General features: G+C 37.8%; 4 protein-coding genes across 5 annotated transcripts; 2 read left to right on the top strand and 2 right to left on the bottom strand.

The window, feature by feature from the left end:
- The first annotated feature begins 5 nt into the window (after positions 1-5).
- Positions 6-2,988, top strand: LOC104785607 (diphosphomevalonate decarboxylase MVD1, peroxisomal). The gene is made up of 9 exons (XM_010510865.3): positions 6-393; positions 525-723; positions 1,183-1,246; positions 1,461-1,605; positions 1,864-1,950; positions 2,112-2,269; positions 2,368-2,416; positions 2,515-2,639; positions 2,721-2,988. The coding sequence occupies exons 1-9, from the start codon at positions 184-186 to the stop codon at positions 2,920-2,922; spliced, it is 1,239 nt and encodes a 412-aa protein (XP_010509167.1). The 5' UTR covers positions 6-183; the 3' UTR covers positions 2,923-2,988.
- Positions 2,989-3,717: 729 nt separating this feature from the next.
- Positions 3,718-10,937, top strand: LOC104788916 (uncharacterized). 2 transcript variants are annotated; one of them, XM_087513151.1, is made up of 13 exons: positions 3,842-4,147; positions 4,393-4,489; positions 4,590-4,706; positions 5,262-5,306; positions 5,835-5,988; positions 6,430-6,633; positions 6,725-6,967; positions 7,051-7,266; positions 7,429-7,584; positions 7,692-7,851; positions 7,940-9,471; positions 9,540-9,716; positions 10,494-10,937. In XM_087513151.1, exons 5-13 carry the CDS (start codon positions 5,938-5,940, stop codon positions 10,710-10,712), a joined length of 2,958 nt encoding a protein of 985 aa, XP_087369277.1. In that variant the 5' UTR covers positions 3,842-4,147; positions 4,393-4,489; positions 4,590-4,706; positions 5,262-5,306; positions 5,835-5,937; the 3' UTR covers positions 10,713-10,937. The 2 variants fall into 2 exon arrangements, with proteins under 2 accessions (XP_087369278.1, XP_087369277.1); XM_087513152.1 differs by lacking the exon at positions 5,835-5,988 and having other exon boundaries at positions 3,718-4,147.
- A 41-nt stretch (positions 10,938-10,978) lies between these two features.
- On the bottom strand, positions 10,979-14,233 carry LOC104785606 (UPF0725 protein EMB2204-like). Its single transcript, XM_010510864.3, has 5 exons — positions 14,022-14,233; positions 13,763-13,897; positions 13,476-13,662; positions 13,277-13,377; positions 10,979-13,194 (listed from the first exon to the last, which is right to left on the bottom strand). Exons 1-5 carry the CDS (start codon positions 14,094-14,096, stop codon positions 12,724-12,726), a joined length of 969 nt encoding a protein of 322 aa, XP_010509166.2. The 5' UTR covers positions 14,097-14,233; the 3' UTR covers positions 10,979-12,723.
- Positions 14,234-14,313: 80 nt separating this feature from the next.
- LOC104785605 (uncharacterized) lies at positions 14,314-16,873 on the bottom strand. The gene is made up of 9 exons (XM_010510861.3): positions 16,744-16,873; positions 16,548-16,661; positions 16,409-16,460; positions 16,194-16,248; positions 15,663-15,758; positions 15,505-15,558; positions 15,374-15,439; positions 14,613-14,691; positions 14,314-14,502 (listed from the first exon to the last, which is right to left on the bottom strand). The coding sequence occupies exons 1-9, from the start codon at positions 16,786-16,788 to the stop codon at positions 14,425-14,427; spliced, it is 639 nt and encodes a 212-aa protein (XP_010509163.1). The 5' UTR covers positions 16,789-16,873; the 3' UTR covers positions 14,314-14,424.
- Between the last annotated feature and the right edge of the window lie 40 nt (positions 16,874-16,913).

Below are 16,913 nucleotides of genomic sequence, written 5' to 3'. Positions count from 1 at the left end.
TAATTATTATTATTTTAATTGATTCATCTCTCTCTCTCTCCCACCTGATTTGAGCTTCTTCTTTCTCTTTCGAACTCTCCGTCACTCTCATTTCATTTTTTTTTCTTCTTCTATTTGAATCTCTCTTCTGCAAGCTCTCACAGACAGATCTCTCTGAAAAGCTTGAGCTGTGCCTGTGCGCGTATGGCGGAGGAGAAATGGGTGATGATGGTGACGGCACAGACGCCGACGAATATCGCCGTGATTAAGTATTGGGGAAAGAGAGATGAGGTTCGGATTCTTCCTATTAACGATAGCATTAGCGTCACGCTTGATCCTGATCACCTTTGTACTCTCACCACCGTCGCTGTTAGTCCCTCCTTTGATCGGGATCGAATGTGGCTCAACGGCAAGGTACTTTGCTCTGTGTCATCTTTTAAAATCGTCTCTTAAGCTTTTAGAGATTCGTATGGAAGTAGACTTGGGATTACATAGTGTATCTTTGTGATGACTTAGAAGAGTTTTGTGGTTACATGGTAGTATAGGAAATATCGCTTTCTGGAAGTAGGTATCAGAATTGCTTGAGGGAAATTAGAAGTCGTGGTGATGATGTTGAAGACAAAGAAAAGGGTATCAAGATAGAGAAGAAAGATTGGGAGAAACTTCATCTTCATATTGCTTCTCATAACAACTTCCCTACTGCTGCTGGCTTAGCTTCTTCCGCTGCTGGTTTCGCTTGCTTAGGTACTGTGCTTTCTCTCTCTCTCTCAGATGGTGTTATGTTTCTAAGAACGCGTTAATGTAGGAAAAGACAGCTACATTCATGTAAATGTATGAACTTTAAGACACACTCCGGTTGATTTTGTTTAGCATAGATTCTCTGGATGATACACAATCTCTCCCTCTTTTTATAATGTAAGTTGTAACACATGAATAGAAGAATAACAAGGGGATACCGGAGAGAGCCACAATATAATTTGATGCAACAACCAAATGGTTACATGGCTTTCTTCTCTTTGTCCCATATCTTCCTTCTAGATCTTTATCTTTTTCTGCATAATTTAGCTTAGAATTGCTCAACTTCAATGAGATTGATCCTGGCTCTTTCCCCCAGTTATGAATGATTTTCTAGATTCCCTAAGTTGATATTTCTTTTGGAAACTGCTCAATGTAGTAGTATATAACAGTTGCTTTTGGGTACAGTTTTTGCTCTTGCCAAGTTGATGAATGTAAATGAAGATCCAAGTCAACTTTCTGCTATAGCAAGGTATGACTTACGTTACCTGACTCGCATTTTCACCCTTACTGATCACCTTGTTAAATGTACGAGTTACTATTATCCTTTTTCTCACAGTGACAGTGTAATTTTATAAGTTTCCATGTTGCTATGTGCTTTTAATTTGAATTATGTGTAGTTAGACGATACTCTAGAGATTAAGTGGTACCAGTATTTATGGTTATAATGTCATTTCTCCATGTAGGCAAGGTTCAGGAAGTGCTTGCCGTAGTTTATTTGGGGGATTTGTCAAGTGGAACATGGGAAACAAAGAAGATGGAAGTGACAGTGTTGCAGTTCAACTGGTAGATGATAAGCATTGGGATGATCTTGTTATCATTATTGCTGTGGTATGGATCTTAAGTATTCTTACTGCTTTTTTAGATTCATGCTCAATACCGATCCTATTCTTCATCTTCTATATTATGTGGCTCTCTAATTAACTTTTTGTTACACTCTCTTCTCTAAGTATATGAAGGAAGATGAGCTATACGAATAAGTATATTTCTGCTGTTTTGCTTGAATAATATGATCTGAACTCTGATAATTCTGTTGTTTTTTTTCTTGTGTCTCGTTTTTCAACTCATATTAGCTTGTCTTACATGCAGGTTAGTTCACGAGAGAAGGAAACAAGCAGCACCTCGGGAATGCGTGAGAGTGTTGAGACAAGTTTGCTCTTACAGCATAGAGCAAAGGTATGTTCCCTTTTTGATGTTTCGACTACAGTCTGTATCACTTACAATAACATATGCTGGGTTGCTAAACAAAATATATGAATGTTTTTGGTTGTGCTTGCTTATCTTCAAAAATGAAAATATTTCCCTCAACTTCATGCTCTACTTTAATTTCTCCGTAGGAAGTTGTCCCAGAACGGATTGTGCAAATGGAAGAAGCTATAAAGAATCGAGATTTTACATCTTTTACAAAATTGACGTGTGCAGACAGTAATCAGTTTCATGCTGTTTGTATGGATACATCTCCACCCATATTCTACATGAATGACACCTCCCACAGGTATCTCTTTCTCTTCTTTGGTTTCTTTTGCAGTCATTTTCTGCTTTCAGCTATCAATGTCGTGGGTTTGATTGCAATTCACTAACTGATAATGCCAGGATAATAAGCTTAGTTGAAAAGTGGAACCGTTCTGCCAGTACACCAGAGGTATGTATGCTTGCTTACTCCATTGCTCAAAAGCTAGCATCTAATTTCAAAAGGGGTTTCTAGTTTCTAACTAATCGTAATCTCATTTTCCTGTACAGATTGCTTACACATTTGATGCAGGCCCAAACGCGGTCCTAATTGCACGAAATAGAAAAGTAGCAGTCGAACTGCTGCAGGGGTTGCTCTACTGCTTCCCGCCTAAGCCTGACACAGACATGAAGAGGTAATATAGGAAGTGACATTGATTTGGTTGATTGATTTAATCCCTGACTATTAAAACTGGTGTTTCGCGACTTTTGTATAGTTACGTACTGGGCGATGCATCGATTGTAAAAGAGGCAGGCTTGGAAGGAGAGCTTCCACAAGGAATCAAAGACAAAATTGGACGTCAGGATCAAAAAGGTGAAGTGAGCTATTTTATATGCAGTAGACCTGGAAGAGGTCCTGTGGTGCTTCAAGACCAAACTAAGGCTCTTCTCCATCCTCAAACTGGCCTCCCCAAATAACCATTTCTATGTCCTGTTATTACTGCAACTCTGAGATTTGCAACAGCTTTTTCTCTTGCTTTGTCAGCTCCAACTCTTGTCCTAAGAGAGAGCATTCATCTGAATCTTTTCTAACTATTTGAGTTGACATACAATTCTTCTGCATCGGGTGCATCTATATAATATAACGTATATGCAAAAAAGAATATTGCAAACGAATAAGATCTTGATGCTAAATTTTAATATATCATTGATTCAAATACAGAACAGACCGGGCCACCAGGACAAATAATATCATCAGGTCAATTTTCACAAAAAAGGGTATCAGAGGTTCACACTGCCTCTCAAGTCCATACTGTTGTAACCAAAGCCATGTTGTAGAAACAAAAATCAAACCAAGTAACGCACCAAATAGTTTATTATCTAATATACATTTTCAAGAGCGTCGCACTAGTCCTTGTAACTTACGTAGACAGTTGCATTTTTGGCGTTGAGTCCCTCACTGAGATCTTGGCTAGTATGACTGTATGAGTTGGAAAACGCGAAGTCAATGTAAGTTGAATTCTTAATTTTGTTTTTCATTATTTAGTATAGTTGAACCACATTTTTAAGCTGAATTTTTCATAATTGAGTTATATGTTGTAAATTACTAGTGAAGAAAAACCATAAAGAAAGTCAAAGTATTATATATACCCATCACAAATAATAAATATGAAAAAATCACATTTGTTATGCAAAATAAAGAGCTTAAGCAATCTCCAAAAGTGATGCTAAAAAAGGTGTTAAAAGGGGTTAGGAATTAAACAGATTAATTTTAATACAATCAGCCAAAATTTTCATTCCTTATTTTAGTTTAGATTCAGTAAGGATAGAGGGTGTGTCATCACCTGATTGGCTGAGGAAAAAAAAGAAAGAAAACTATCTCTCTCCCTCATCACCTGAGTTATGTTTTATTACGGTGATAGTTTTAATTGGGTGTTCACGAAAAGAAAAAAATAATAACTGGGTGTCTGAATTCTTCGATTGTGGAGACAATAAAGATGTAAAAAGAGAAGTAGAAGTCTTCTTGTCTAATTTGACAACTTGCATTTGTTTGAAACAGTTCGAGAGAGCTTCCGTGTTTTGGTGGGAGTATCTGCAGCTTTGCGTGAGAAGAATCGTGTTTGTGGTTATGGAGATTGAGTCCGCTACGAGGCTAATCCAAGCCATCCTTCTTCTCTTTCATCAGTCTCGCGACCTATTCCCGGTAAATGAGTAGTCTTTGGCTCTTTTGTATTCGAAAATAGGTTAAAAATTGCATCTTTTTGAAATGGCTTGCTGGGTTCAGAACTTGGTGATGAAGTTCTCTTTGAAGGGAAGCAAAAATCAAAACTAAAGATATTGTGTACCTGTTCTTAAGGAAAGGATGAGTATTGAGTCACACGTGGCCTTTTGTTCCATTGAAACCTTGGTTGTTACTTATAAGATTGCTTATTTTTGTGGATGCATCAGAGGTTATCGAGAAATCTAAGGAAAAAATCAACGATTTGGAGAAGTTTTACGGCCGGCTTGCTGAGATTCTTCGGGAGTGTACTGGAGAGTACTATAGGTAAATTTGATAGCAAGATGTATTAGATTTTTTTTTTTTTTTTTTTTTTTGTATTTGCAATGCAATGGTTTAGTGATTAAAAAAAGGTTTTGTAATTTAGGTACCATGGAGACTGGAGAAGTGAAACACAAGCGGTGGTCTCCCAGCTTGCTTTTATGCACTGGCTTGAAACTAGAACTCTTCTTGTGCATACGGAAGCTGAAGAAAAACTTGGGGTGTATGTCTCTGGATCTCAGTTTTACTCTTTTTTTGTTTTTCCTTCCTTCCAATATCATATCATGGCCTAGTTGTTGTACTAAGAAGATAACCTGATTCTTGCTGGTTCTCTCACAAACTTTGGAAAAAGTACATAAACTTTGAACCTTATGCCTGACCTGTCTCAGTTGAGAAATTGAATGAACCAGTCTAGTCTTCTCAATAAATCAAATTCAGTTTGCCACTAGTCTCCTTCTTTTCGCAGTTAATTGACTCTCCTATGATTCTTTATCAGTTTGTTGATTTGTCTACCTTGGTCTTACTCATTGTTATTGATTTTATCCTAAGGCTTTTGTTTCATCCTGCATTTTATCCTAAGGCTTTGTTGATCTTTCACCTCAACTGAGTGATTTTATTGCTGTTTTCCACGAACTCAGTTATTGTCTCTTAGGATGGATGATGGTTGATTTTACATTACTTTGGTGTAGAATAGACATTTTTCCAAGTGTTGTTTTGTTTCAAATTATGGAACTGTAATTTTGCCAAAAATACTTCTCCCTTCTTCATTGTATTGCAGTGAACAGTTTGGAGTTTGGACTGGAGACTGAGGATTATTTGACTGGTATGTTTATGAGAAAGAACCCCTAATCTATATAGATCGTTTTTTTTGTAATCTGTTTTTAATATGCTATTATGTCGTAATGTTTTTGTTTAAACTTTTATAAAATACAATAATTTAATTAGTTTTGTAAATATAAAATGCTAAAAAATTTATACAAAATAAATAATACTTGTAAAATTATAAATTTTCAAAATAAGTCTTTAAAATTTTTAAGGGCCCAAAATCAGGATTTACCATTGGAGACATATAATTTTACAGTTTCTTAAAAAAAATGTTTTAACGAAACAATTTTATAAAATTTGATATTAAAATACTCATAATCCTAATCCCATGCTGTTGAGTATGATGTACGGAAAATAATACAGCTGTCCAAATGTGAATGGACTCTCTGGTTTCACACCTGAGCTTTGTGGGTACGCTAAAAAAAGAAACAAAAGAAAATATAAATAATATGCAAAATTCTAATTTAGCGCCAAAATCATTGTTTCACATTTGCTCTCTCTCTCTCTCTGTCTTCTCTCGCTCTAGAAACGAAATCTCTCGGGATCGTCTTCACGCTTCTTTAACCAGATAGCCTCGAGACACCTTCTAGGGTTTCAGAGCATCGTCAATTTCGCTCTTCTCGGCGACGATGGTGGAAATGTGTCCGTCTTCAACAGTCACTAGCACTTATCTTTTGCAGGTTCTCAGATTCTTCGCTTTCTCCTCTTGCGTAGCTTCTTCATTTTCTCCAGATTTTGTTTCGAAATTTCGATTGGGATCGTCTCTATCTCCTTTGATTTCGGTTCCAAGAAAATTTGACTATTTCACGCTTCAATTTCTTCCTCTCTGACTTTGAAATTCCCCAATTATGCCTCCGCGGTTATATTTGCTTACAGTTTTTTAGGTTTTCTTGTGAAGAACTCTACACTAATTTTGTCGTGGGTTGATTTTAGCATGATGCATCTTCTTAGTTAGCCTCGTTTGTTGAATCAACTGACTTACTAGCTCAGATTTGAGCAGTAATCGAAATCAGGATTAGGATGATACTAATGATACTAATTGAGCATGTATGTTTCCTTTGTTTCTTACTTAAACTCTACTTGATCAGGAATGTTTTGATGTTTGTTTTATTGTGGTGTAGATAACATGGGATGAGATTGGGGAAAGCTACAATGACAGGGATAAGATGCTCCTAGAGCTTGAGCAGGAATGTCTGCATATATACAACAAAATGTTTGAGGAAATTCCTAAGTACAGAGCTCAGTTACAGCGTTCATTAGCTCAAGCTCAAGCTGAGATTGCCAGCGTCATGCATGCACTTGGTGAAAAAATTTCGTTTCCAAGGGTATGGTACTCTTAGCAACACTCCATTTTTTTGTTTCATAGAGAACAAATACGATTGTCTTATATATGTTTATTATTTTTTGTTTGAGAAGAAAGGAGGCTCTCTGAAGGAGCAGATATCCACTGTCAATCCTGTATCGGAAGATCTCCTGATGAAAAAGGATCTGCAAAGGAAAGAACTCTCTGAGACACTTACTCAAATAGCAGAGATCTCTTCCAACATAGCGGGAAATGATTACCCTGTTACTTCTGGTCCAGAAATTGATGAAAGTGACTTGACACAAAGAAAGTTGGATGAACTTAGAGCACATCTGCACGATCTTCGTAATGAAAAGGTTTTTTTACATTTATTATATCTACACGTATTTGTTTGCAAATGTTTCTGGTTATGTGCTTATCATCTTTATTTCATTTTCAGGCTGTTCGACTGCAGAAAGTAAACTCTTATATCAGTGCTGTCCATGATTTGTCAGAGATTATGTCGTTTGATTCCTCGAAGGCACTGAGTAGTGTTCATAGCAGTTTGACCGAGTTATCAAAGACTCATTCGAAAAGCATTAGCAATGATACTCTTGCTAGGTTAACAGAACTTGTAAAGTCTCTGAAGGAGGAGAAACATGAGAGGTTGATCAAGGTAATAAAAAAAGAATTTTTCTGATTTGTATAAGAAATGCAATTTTATTGGTAGCCTCTTATTTAACCTTGCACCAGCATTCACGGAAATGAATTCAGGAACCCCATGAAAGCAAACCACAGCTAGTAGGGATTGATACCTTAAAATTATTGTTTGTTTCAGCTACAAGGTTTGGGGAGAAGCATGCAAGAGCTGTGGAATATAATGGAAACACCTATGGATGAGAGGAGAAGATTTGACCATTGCAGTGACTTACTTTCTGGTCCAGCTGATGATTCTTTGAAAAAGGGATGTCTCGGTCTGGACATTATCCTGGAGGTATTGGATCTTGTTTTTATTTTGGTTAGCTAGCATTATCATCTACCCTTATATGTCTCATTCAGCTAGAATCTATCTTCTTCGTATATCTAATCTTTTGGCTATAGGCCGTAGATGAAGTGAAACGACTAAATGCCCTAAAGTCCAGCAAAATGAAGGAAATGGTGTTTAAGAGGCAGTGTGAACTAGAAGAGATCTACAGAGGGAATCATATGGACATTAATAGTGATGCTGCAAGAAAGAGTCTTGTCAACCTCATTGAATCTGGTACGATATACATTCTGCTTGAGTAGGTCGATTAATTAATTGAGTACTTTCGTTAGGCAGTGTACTTAAGACACTTTCCTTGCAATAGATGGAACCAAGGACGATCCTGGTCTTCTTGTTTCGTCGAGCACAGCATTTAAACTTGTCAGACCACCACAGCTTGAACATCTTCCCATGGACGTGGATCATAAAGTGAATAAAAGTGTTTCCATCTCCTCCTCTCCATCTGTCTCCATCTCTCCACTTCTAGCCCGCGAGGATTATGAAGCAGAAAATCAGCAAACTGTGAACTCGAAATACGGAGAAGCTGCAGGAGGATCAATGATGTCAACCATATCAGCAGACTATTACTTACCCTTCTCTTCAAACAGAAGTGCTCCCATGGAAGCTTGTCAAGATACCGAGTCAATGAGCTCGTTTCTTTATTCAAGAAGAAAGCCTAGGCGCCTACTTTTGGGAAGCAGCAGACATGACAGAGATATTCCGGATAATCCTGAAAGCGAAAAATCAGACACCGAAAGTCAATACGATGATAGTAGTTCAGAAGATGAAGATGAAGAGGCAGTCATAATGAAAGGAGTCAGGAGGTCAGTTGTATTCAGTAGGCTTTCTCCTGAGTTGCGATCTCAGTTGAAAGGGAAACTATCAGAGACAATCACGCATGAAACAGCAGAGGTTGTTTTAGGAAACCAGAGATTCCAGTATGTTTTGGACACAAACCCTAAAGGTGATCTTCATTTCTCTGATAATGAAGGTATCTTAATGGTGTTTTATGGGACACATCAGTTACCCGCTGAGTTTTTACTGTCGGAAGAACCTAGAAATAGACTCAAACACGCTCTGGGTTGGATTCACGATCAAGATAATCATGATGACTGCTGGACTTATACTTCCTCTGACTTGATAAGTGCATCTCGTGTCTTACATGGTTGGGAAGAAAGGTATAAGCCCCTTTCTGCTGCATATCTGTTACAGAAAGTTGATCCAAATAAGTATGCTATACCTCACACGCGTTCTGATGGTTCCGTTCATCACTGCTACGCTGATGATATTGAATGTGCATTAGTGTACGTGAAAAAATTTGGTATCCCGAGAGAAAGAAGGGTACGCGGAGAGAAACCTTCATGTACTAGAAAATGGATTCCTATTCCAGGCGAAAAAATGGTAAAGATAACCCACATTTATATGTACCAAACTCTACCACAGGCTTTAAAGCGTCTTCGAACCCACCCAGTGGCAGCTACATTATTTGCCTTTGAGGGTACTTTCGGCTCTGAGATCAACCATGGACTGTTAAAGGAAGGGGGAGCCAAATTCTTGGGTTATCATGGGGTGATAATACGTGACTGTCGAATAATTGATGGTGTGATGGTAGCGATTTGCAAAAGTAGTAGTGGGGAGGATATAGGTTTGGAGGGAGATAAAGGTTGCATTGCTGTATCCCTCGAAACCATGTTCCTATTTGCTGGAGTCAAAAGAACAGAAGATAACGAGGACAATCGTTCGTGCAATATTCGGCCACATTACCTTCTCACGAACTTTTATTCTATTGATATGGAATATAAGAACCCAGATACAGAGAAAGAAGATAAAGAAGCAGCAGAGAACGAAATATATGAGGTCAGCTATTCTGTTATAATGTGGTGCTTATGTTATAACAGATGATTAATTGTTGGTTTTGTAATTAGATCAACGAAGAACAATATGACTGGATGGAGAGCCCGTTTGAGTCTAATAAAAGAAAAAGAGCCAATAAAAGAAAAAGAGGTAATAAACTTCGTAAGGGAGCTGCAAAGAATACGGCAGCTAACAAAGACAGTGTTAAGAAGAAACCCATCTCTAGCTCTGCTCGTGCCGGCATTCAGGTCTCCCTCATACCCTAGCTCCTTTTTTATTTGTGAGTTGAGAATCGAGTGGTTTTGAGTTTGATGTGCTTAAAGGTTTATGATTTATGTTCAATTGTGAACTGGGAACTGGGAACAAGATTTGTACTTTGTTCTATGTCTGATGCATTATTGGGAAATTTCTGATTTCTGGAACACATGTTTTACTCTGTGTTTCTGCAATAAAGTAGCAATGTGTGCATTATTCTGGAGTTTGGTAGTCTCAATGTCAACGAACTTGATTTCTCTGTATGCACTCTTTGTAAGTTGTGTACGAAGAAAGACATAGTGAGTACTACCAATTGGTACTGAGTGAGCCTTAATGGGAGCATCTATTTGTCTTGTTTGTGCGTGTTCTTTTTCTCTTCATCTTTTTTTTTTTCTTTTCTGGAAATATCTACTCCAATCATTGTTCTGATATTGTCATTAGTTTACTTTTGGGATTCTTCCTTGTTAAAGCCGAATTATAGATATCACTAGTGAATTTATACAAGTCCATGTTTCTTATATGGCTTTATTGCTGCAGTGTATTTTACTATGATAATCACTTGATACGTTGTAATAGCTATAGGATGTAGTAGATGAATGGTCAAGCAAATAAAAGAACTGTGTGGTTAGTTGAAGTGTCTTGTGTGTTCCCCTATATAAATGTTTGCAGTTTGAATGTATATCTATGTACAAGAAGACATCTGCCTGATTAATGGGAAGCCTTTCTCTGTGCTCTAGCTTATTTTGTCTTTCAATGTGGTCTTCTTTCAGTGTCCTGTGGGTCGTATTCATGGTCAGCTCAAGCAAAGAGTTTCAGAACATGAAAGTATTGGTGCCACTGCAAAGAATCTACACAGCATCAACTGCAGAAGTTCTCGAGTTAGCTCGAAATGCGAGCAAGGATCTGAAAGTGAAGAGGATATCACCAAGGCATTTGCAGCTTGCAAAACAGAGGAGATGGGGAGCTTGACACTCTCATCAAAGGAATAATTGCAGGTGTTCCCATAGCTCACATCCACTAGTATCTTGTCAACAAAGTCATCAAGGATTTAGTTTCGGGCTCTGAGTCATATAATACTATGTGTTCTCTTGTGGACGCCCTCAAGTGTATATGGGTTCATTTTTAACTCGTAGGTCTCTCGTCTTAGACTCATACTCCTGTTATTTTGCTAATGCGTATGATCAAGGATGATGGCACTTGATTTTTTGGTTTCCTATACTGTCGCATGCCTCTCTTCTAGGTAACCCGGACAACATAAAGCAATAGAAATCCTCAGATTATAGATGATGAAAACAACACTCAACATCTATATAGCAACTAATGACAACAACATTTGATTGTTTCACCATTTTAGAATAGTTACAATATAAAACTAGACAAACGCATATGATTGTCCCAGATACTAGTCTTCAAGCCAGCACGGTTTCAAATGCCTCAACGAGTAACGCAAATTTCCTCTTCCTTAGTTTGCTAACAGCACGCTGCAGAGCATAATCAAACATCCAATCCTCTGAGTTTCTCCTCTCATCTATGGTCATCAAATACATTTCTTCAAGCCGAATACTTTTTTCCTTTCAAACATCAGACAAATAATAGAACTTATTTGTGGCAACAAAATAACTTGCATAGCAAGCGTTAGTACAAAACTCACTGTCTTCAAACTCTTTCGCTGACCCATTTTCACAGTGCATGACTTCACACCGGCATTCACTCCATAATTCACAACCGACGATGCAATTATATTGTCGGAGATGATGAAGCAATGAGGGATTTAAAAACTTCTCACTAATGGCATCCTCAAGTGAAGCTGACTTGAAATGTTCCACATTTAGTCTCATTGACAAGCAAAGGAGACTCTTAGCTAGGCATTTTCTGTACTGCAAGCTGGTAGAGGAACACACTCTGTTTCATGTGGAAACTAGCTACATCCTCAGTCAAATCGAGCATCTGTCTCAACTTTCTTGTCAACGTTGCTACAGTCGACTGGAAATGACTTTTGCCTTCACAATTACAGCTTCCATCTTCTGCAACTTTTTATCAACCCTGATACAACAGTGTTAAGAGATACCCAATAAGTAGGATTAAAGGAAATTACATATATTAGTAGCTTCTCCTGAAAGAGAACAAACAACATCTACGGCATCCGTCCTTCTCATCTAGGGTTTAAGATATTGAGAAAGATAAGTATTCAAAGTAGAGGTAGTTATGGGTGTTCGGCCTGTAAAGGTTTGTAGAAGTGATACACTTATTAACATCAGAGTGTAGAATATATATACACGAGTACATTGTTAGGGTATCCTATACAGAGTTATTGAGTATAATCTACTATACATATATGGAACCTTAATAGACGTAATTGGTGATATCATATCTCCGTAATCAGTGATATCATATCTCCGTAATACGGCCCACTGAAATTAGGGGAAGAGGGACTGTTACGAAAAAAGATATTCTATAACATAAAAACTCATGATGTCTACTCATAACACAACAAGAAAGGCTCTCAGTTTCAGGGAAAAGGGCTTTAGCCTTTAGTGAAGAAAGTTTTTCTCACATTCCGTCTCTTCATATACCTTCTGTGTTGACAATTTCAAATCACAGTGAAGAGATTTTTCCGCAGTTAAATTATAAGTGAGAAACAGTAAAAATTTAGACGTCTGAAAGCAAGGCAGAATGTTAAATTAGTCTCAAGCATAAGACGTAACAAAAACCACACAGTGCACAAAGACTAAACCACTTAACGCACCAAATAACTTAGTCGGCAACCGTAAATAGTTTACTATCTTACATACATTTTCAAATGGATCTTGTCTTCTGCAGAGGACGAGCCAAGCCAAAACCATGGTTTTTGTATGCCTTGTGGCCACCTAAGACTCAAAAGCTGCCACTTTTTGAGGACGCTTAAACGCCGGCGGATAACACGCTGATACTTTAAAACTTTTTTCTGAACTCAGATTCTGCTGACCCATGGGACTGAGGCGTCACGTATGCTCATTGAAGCTACTTGTAAGTGCGGTCAGCATCCTCACCAACCTCATTGAAGCTCCTTGTAATGCAGTCAGCATCCTCACCAACCCCAGCCTCACACGAGTCATTCTCACTCTGATACTTGCACTTTTTTGGTATCATTTCTGAACTCTGATCCGCACCCTTTTTTGGTATAAGTTCTGAACTCTGATGCCTACCCATCAGAGTGAAGTGTCCTGTACGCTCACAGAAGGTGCTTCTAACTACAGCTATGCGATCAACATCCTTACGAACCCGATCCTCGCACGAGTCCTTGTAACTTATGTAGACAGTTGCATTTTTGGCATTGAGTCCCTCACTGAGATCTTCGCTCGTATCTATAGCCACATTCACAATCTTCAAGTCGGACAGATCAGGATCCATGTCGGTACTTCTATATTTGGCGACTGCAAGTTCCAAGTAAAGACGAATCCAGTCATTGTCTTGGACCTCTGATTTGTTCAACTACAAAAAAGCAAAACATAAATATCAAACATAACTACAAAGCAAAAGTCAAAGAGTGTCTTAATAATAATAATAATCTTACCACGTAAAATCGCTTTCTCTTGTCGAAAGGATCCTCTGTCGGCCACTCAGGCATGCTACCTGGCAAGTCGTATGAAATGATCTCGTCCTTATTGGTTTCCCCTATACAAAGATTAAATCAGCAAGTGGAAGACTTGACGTGTAGACAACAAATGAACAATATTGCACATCAAAACACAAGTCAGAGTTTTCTTTTTTACCTCGGATTCTAACAATATTGCACAACAAAACAAATCCGGCAATTTTGCGTTCACCGATTCTAATATGAAAAGTGTGGAGCAAAGAGGTAGATGGATCCATTGCAACCAAAGTTATGTAGTAACAGGTAGCAGCAATAATCAATTTGTAATGGTACTTCTTTACGATAATGAGCTGATAGTTTGTCCCCTAATACATCAAGACAGACATTATTGATTTACCGTAACTAGTAATAGATTATATAAAGATAGCATCATGTTCATGTTCATGTGGGGTAAGAAGAAGTGACCTGAAACAAATTGTAACGATGAAGTCCCATCTTAGCATAAAGATTGACTAAGCTACAACAAGGAGATTGATCATTACAGATCACTTCCCGCAGTCTACACAAACCGTATGTTATCGAACCCTTGGCCTCGAACGGCTAATAAAAGACCAAATCATTGTATATATATATATATATATTGTTAAAAGATAAAATCAAAATAATTATTAGTCCAATCAAATTTTTTTGTAAGTTCCCATCAACAAAAATATAATAAAATTACACTGATAGTAGGCATAGGTTTTTTCATCTTCTCTAGAATCTTAGCCCTACTGCGACGGGTATAGTGTAACAGCATGATCGTGTCTCCTTCGTCCTCTTAAGGTTTGTGGATAATTCGGCTGCTGATGCTTTTGGTCCGTCGATATTTGTACTTAGGTTTCTTCCACGCGGTTGTTTATATAGCTCCTCCCCTGCCCTGATCCATCCGGCTGGCTGACTCCATTTTGGGCTCTAATTGGGCCTTCGTAAAAAAAACTAACAAAAATTGGGCCTTCTGTGGCGAGAGACTGAAATTCTCTGGAAACATTGCTTGCTCCCATGTTTTTAAAATTATCTCTTCTTACACATATATTATCTATCTCTGTTAAACAAGAAAAGCCAAAACCCGTACTTAATGTACTGTGCTATGCCCAAAGCAGTGTCACAACGACAAATAGCATCAAAGCCAGACCAAGACATATCCCAACCAATGCGCCAAAAGCCTGTCAAAAGAGCAATGCATCCACAGGTTAACTTATCACCTACTTTTTCATCATCATTATCTACATACCGTGCGTGTTACTTAGAGAAATAAATGTACTGGTGCACTCACTTTTCCCTGACTTTCAAACTTGCATTTTACTGTAAACCACGACAATCCTCTATCAACAATAGGTGCAAGTGCGACTGCCCTGCATCCATCAACATTCTTCACGGGTATGTATCACAACATCACAACATAAGATCGACAATAATCAAAACTGGAAATGAAAGTGCAAGTGCAACTGCTCTGTATCCATCTACTATATATATATATATGTTTATAACTGGTTTTGAATCACTTTCACTTAACATTACAGATTATCTACTAATACTATGCCCACTTCTGCTTACCATTACTTGTGGCCTAAGACCTAGACAGTAGATTTGCATTGTCTACTAGGCGCCAAAGGATCAAACTGAAGGTACATTTTTCATCACCACATGCATCTTAAAGCGACATACCAATATCTATAAACAACAATTACTTATCTCTACTAAAACCTACACATGAAAAGGTTGAAGTACTTGGCACTTTTTCAGGACCTACTAATACAGAAAGTTTCTACACTTATTAGTTATTATGAACTTTGCAAATCAAATGATTTTTTGGTTGTTGATGCTAAAACAATAATGCCATAGTCTGCAAGCAAATCTATCATGACGAGACAATACGAAATGTTTTAATTACAACTGCATCATCATAATCTGGCAGGATGCAGTTAAACAGCTTACTCAAAGGCATCTCAGACCCATGAAACTAGAATGAGAGCATAATGATGTTCTTAAGCTACAGAAAACTAACTGAGTAAGTAGCTTATATTAGCTACTTACCCTCCGATTCTGATGAGCTTAGTAACTTGGCTTCCAGCCCAGACCATGGCCATCACTTTAAGAAATCTGCATGCAACACGAATCTCTCACGTCCTTTTAACACTAAGAAAATGCTGAAGAATATTTCATACCTCTCAGCCGCAGCAAGATAACCCATTTTTCCCGGTGCTGGGGCCACATAAAACCTATTTACATATAGATGTCACTCTTCAGAGTTCAGGCTCAAGTATGTTATGATGGAGAACAATTTTCCAGTGTAGCTTTACTGTCAGAATTCTATTCTACTCACCACACCAAGAGGAAAGCTGTGGAGTAATAGACCGTATTAAGTAACCCATAGGATAGTATTCCAGAGAGTCCATATCTCTTCAACTTCTTGAGAAGCCTGCAATTATTGCAGCACATCCAGGCGGGCAAAATCATCAAAAGGAAAAAGGAAGAGATATTTCTAATCTTAAAGATTATATTAATTCCCCAAATCTTTCCTTTGCAATGCATATCTCAATCACAGTGAACAGAACCGGAACTATCTTATCTAATACTTGGACAGACCATATCAGAAAAACAACAGACGTTTTCATGATCACCACAGAAGTGGGAAACCAAAGTAACTCAGGCAGATCATTATGAAAAGCAAAGATAAACATTAAACTGCAATACTCAGTTCTCTGTGGGAGTGTCAAACAAAACATGGAAACAATGAAGTAGTTTTAACATGGTAGCCAGCCACAGTCATATTTTCTAACTCATAAGCGTGTCATTACAGAGAAGCATTAGAAAAGTATATACCAAAGCAAAGATTTAGTAGTATATCACATACTCTTCTGAAACGAACGGGTTGCTCCTGCTTGTCCCATTCTTATCCAACATTTCACCTAGAAAAGCAGGTAAGAGAAGACAGTGTCATAACTCAATTCAATAACAAACAAACATGGGAAGAAACACAAAAAAAGGAGTGAATATATATGTATCAACCAAAGAGTATAGAAGATACATAAACTGAATCGTTGATGTAAACTCTCAATACATGAATACCTTCACCATACGAAGACTCAGCCTCAGCCTCAGCATCAGATTTATTCGAAGCCTAAAAGAAAGTACAAACAAAGAGAGAGAGGTCAGACACAGCTCGAATTCGAACCAAAGTATTTTTCTCAATAATAAAAATACCAACTTTTTGACTAGAGGAGGTAACCAGCCGGTGACTATGGTGGAATACAGAGTAGCGATGTGGTAGCAGAGATGGAGTGTGCTTCCCATTGCTAATGAAGTTACGGAGATAACATTTCTGGAAACAGAGCAGCAAGATTACTAATTTATCTCAAAAAAATCAAGGTTTCGTGAGAGCAAGAGACAAAAAAAACGAGTACCGGCGGGAGAGAAAGAGTTAAACGGTGCACGCCGGCGACACTCATCACGGCGGAGTAGATTTTAATGTAATAAATAAGACGTCGCGTGTTGATTATATGAATTTTACTAAAAAATAATAATAAAAATTTGTAAATTACGTAAACCGTTTAACTCTTAATTTAAACCGAAA

This window comes from Camelina sativa, chromosome 5 (genome assembly GCF_030686135.1).
Source record: "Camelina sativa cultivar CO46 ecotype springtype chromosome 5, ASM3068613v1".
In the NCBI taxonomy this organism is placed as follows: Eukaryota; Viridiplantae; Streptophyta; class Magnoliopsida; order Brassicales; family Brassicaceae; genus Camelina; species Camelina sativa.
The sequence above is the reverse complement of the archived record's forward strand: the minus strand, read 5'-3'. Positions and strand labels throughout refer to the sequence as shown.

What these genes read in the sequence shown, in the direction of transcription:
- LOC104785607 (XM_010510865.3), top strand. Translation starts at nt 184, where the DNA reads ATGGCGGAGGAGAAATGGGTGATGATGGTGACGGCACAGACGCCGACG. An exon ending in TTGTTATCATTATTGCTGTG is followed by an intron (nt 1,606 to 1,863) that starts GTATGGATCTTA and finishes TCTTACATGCAG; the next exon opens with GTTAGTTCACGAGAGAAGGA. An exon ending in GTTCTGCCAGTACACCAGAG is followed by an intron (nt 2,417 to 2,514) that starts GTATGTATGCTT and finishes TTTCCTGTACAG; the next exon opens with ATTGCTTACACATTTGATGC.
- LOC104788916 (XM_087513151.1), top strand. Translation starts at nt 5,938, where the DNA reads ATGGTGGAAATGTGTCCGTCTTCAACAGTCACTAGCACTTATCTTTTG. An exon ending in CTAGCACTTATCTTTTGCAG is followed by an intron (nt 5,989 to 6,429) that starts GTTCTCAGATTC and finishes ATTGTGGTGTAG; the next exon opens with ATAACATGGGATGAGATTGG. An exon ending in CTGCTCGTGCCGGCATTCAG is followed by an intron (nt 9,717 to 10,493) that starts GTCTCCCTCATA and finishes GTCTTCTTTCAG; the next exon opens with TGTCCTGTGGGTCGTATTCA.
- LOC104785606 (XM_010510864.3), bottom strand. Translation starts at nt 14,096, where the DNA reads ATGCTGTTACACTATACCCGTCGCAGTAGGGCTAAGATTCTAGAGAAG. An exon ending in ATCGTTACAATTTGTTTCAG is followed by an intron (nt 13,663 to 13,762) that starts GTCACTTCTTCT and finishes TTGATGTATTAG; the next exon opens with GGGACAAACTATCAGCTCAT. An exon ending in CAATATTGTTAGAATCCGAG is followed by an intron (nt 13,378 to 13,475) that starts GTAAAAAAGAAA and finishes ATCTTTGTATAG; the next exon opens with GGGAAACCAATAAGGACGAG.
- LOC104785605 (XM_010510861.3), bottom strand. Translation starts at nt 16,788, where the DNA reads ATGAGTGTCGCCGGCGTGCACCGTTTAACTCTTTCTCTCCCGCCG. An exon ending in ACAGCTTTCCTCTTGGTGTG is followed by an intron (nt 15,559 to 15,662) that starts GTGAGTAGAATA and finishes ATATGTAAATAG; the next exon opens with GTTTTATGTGGCCCCAGCAC. An exon ending in TATCTTGCTGCGGCTGAGAG is followed by an intron (nt 15,440 to 15,504) that starts GTATGAAATATT and finishes TGTTGCATGCAG; the next exon opens with ATTTCTTAAAGTGATGGCCA.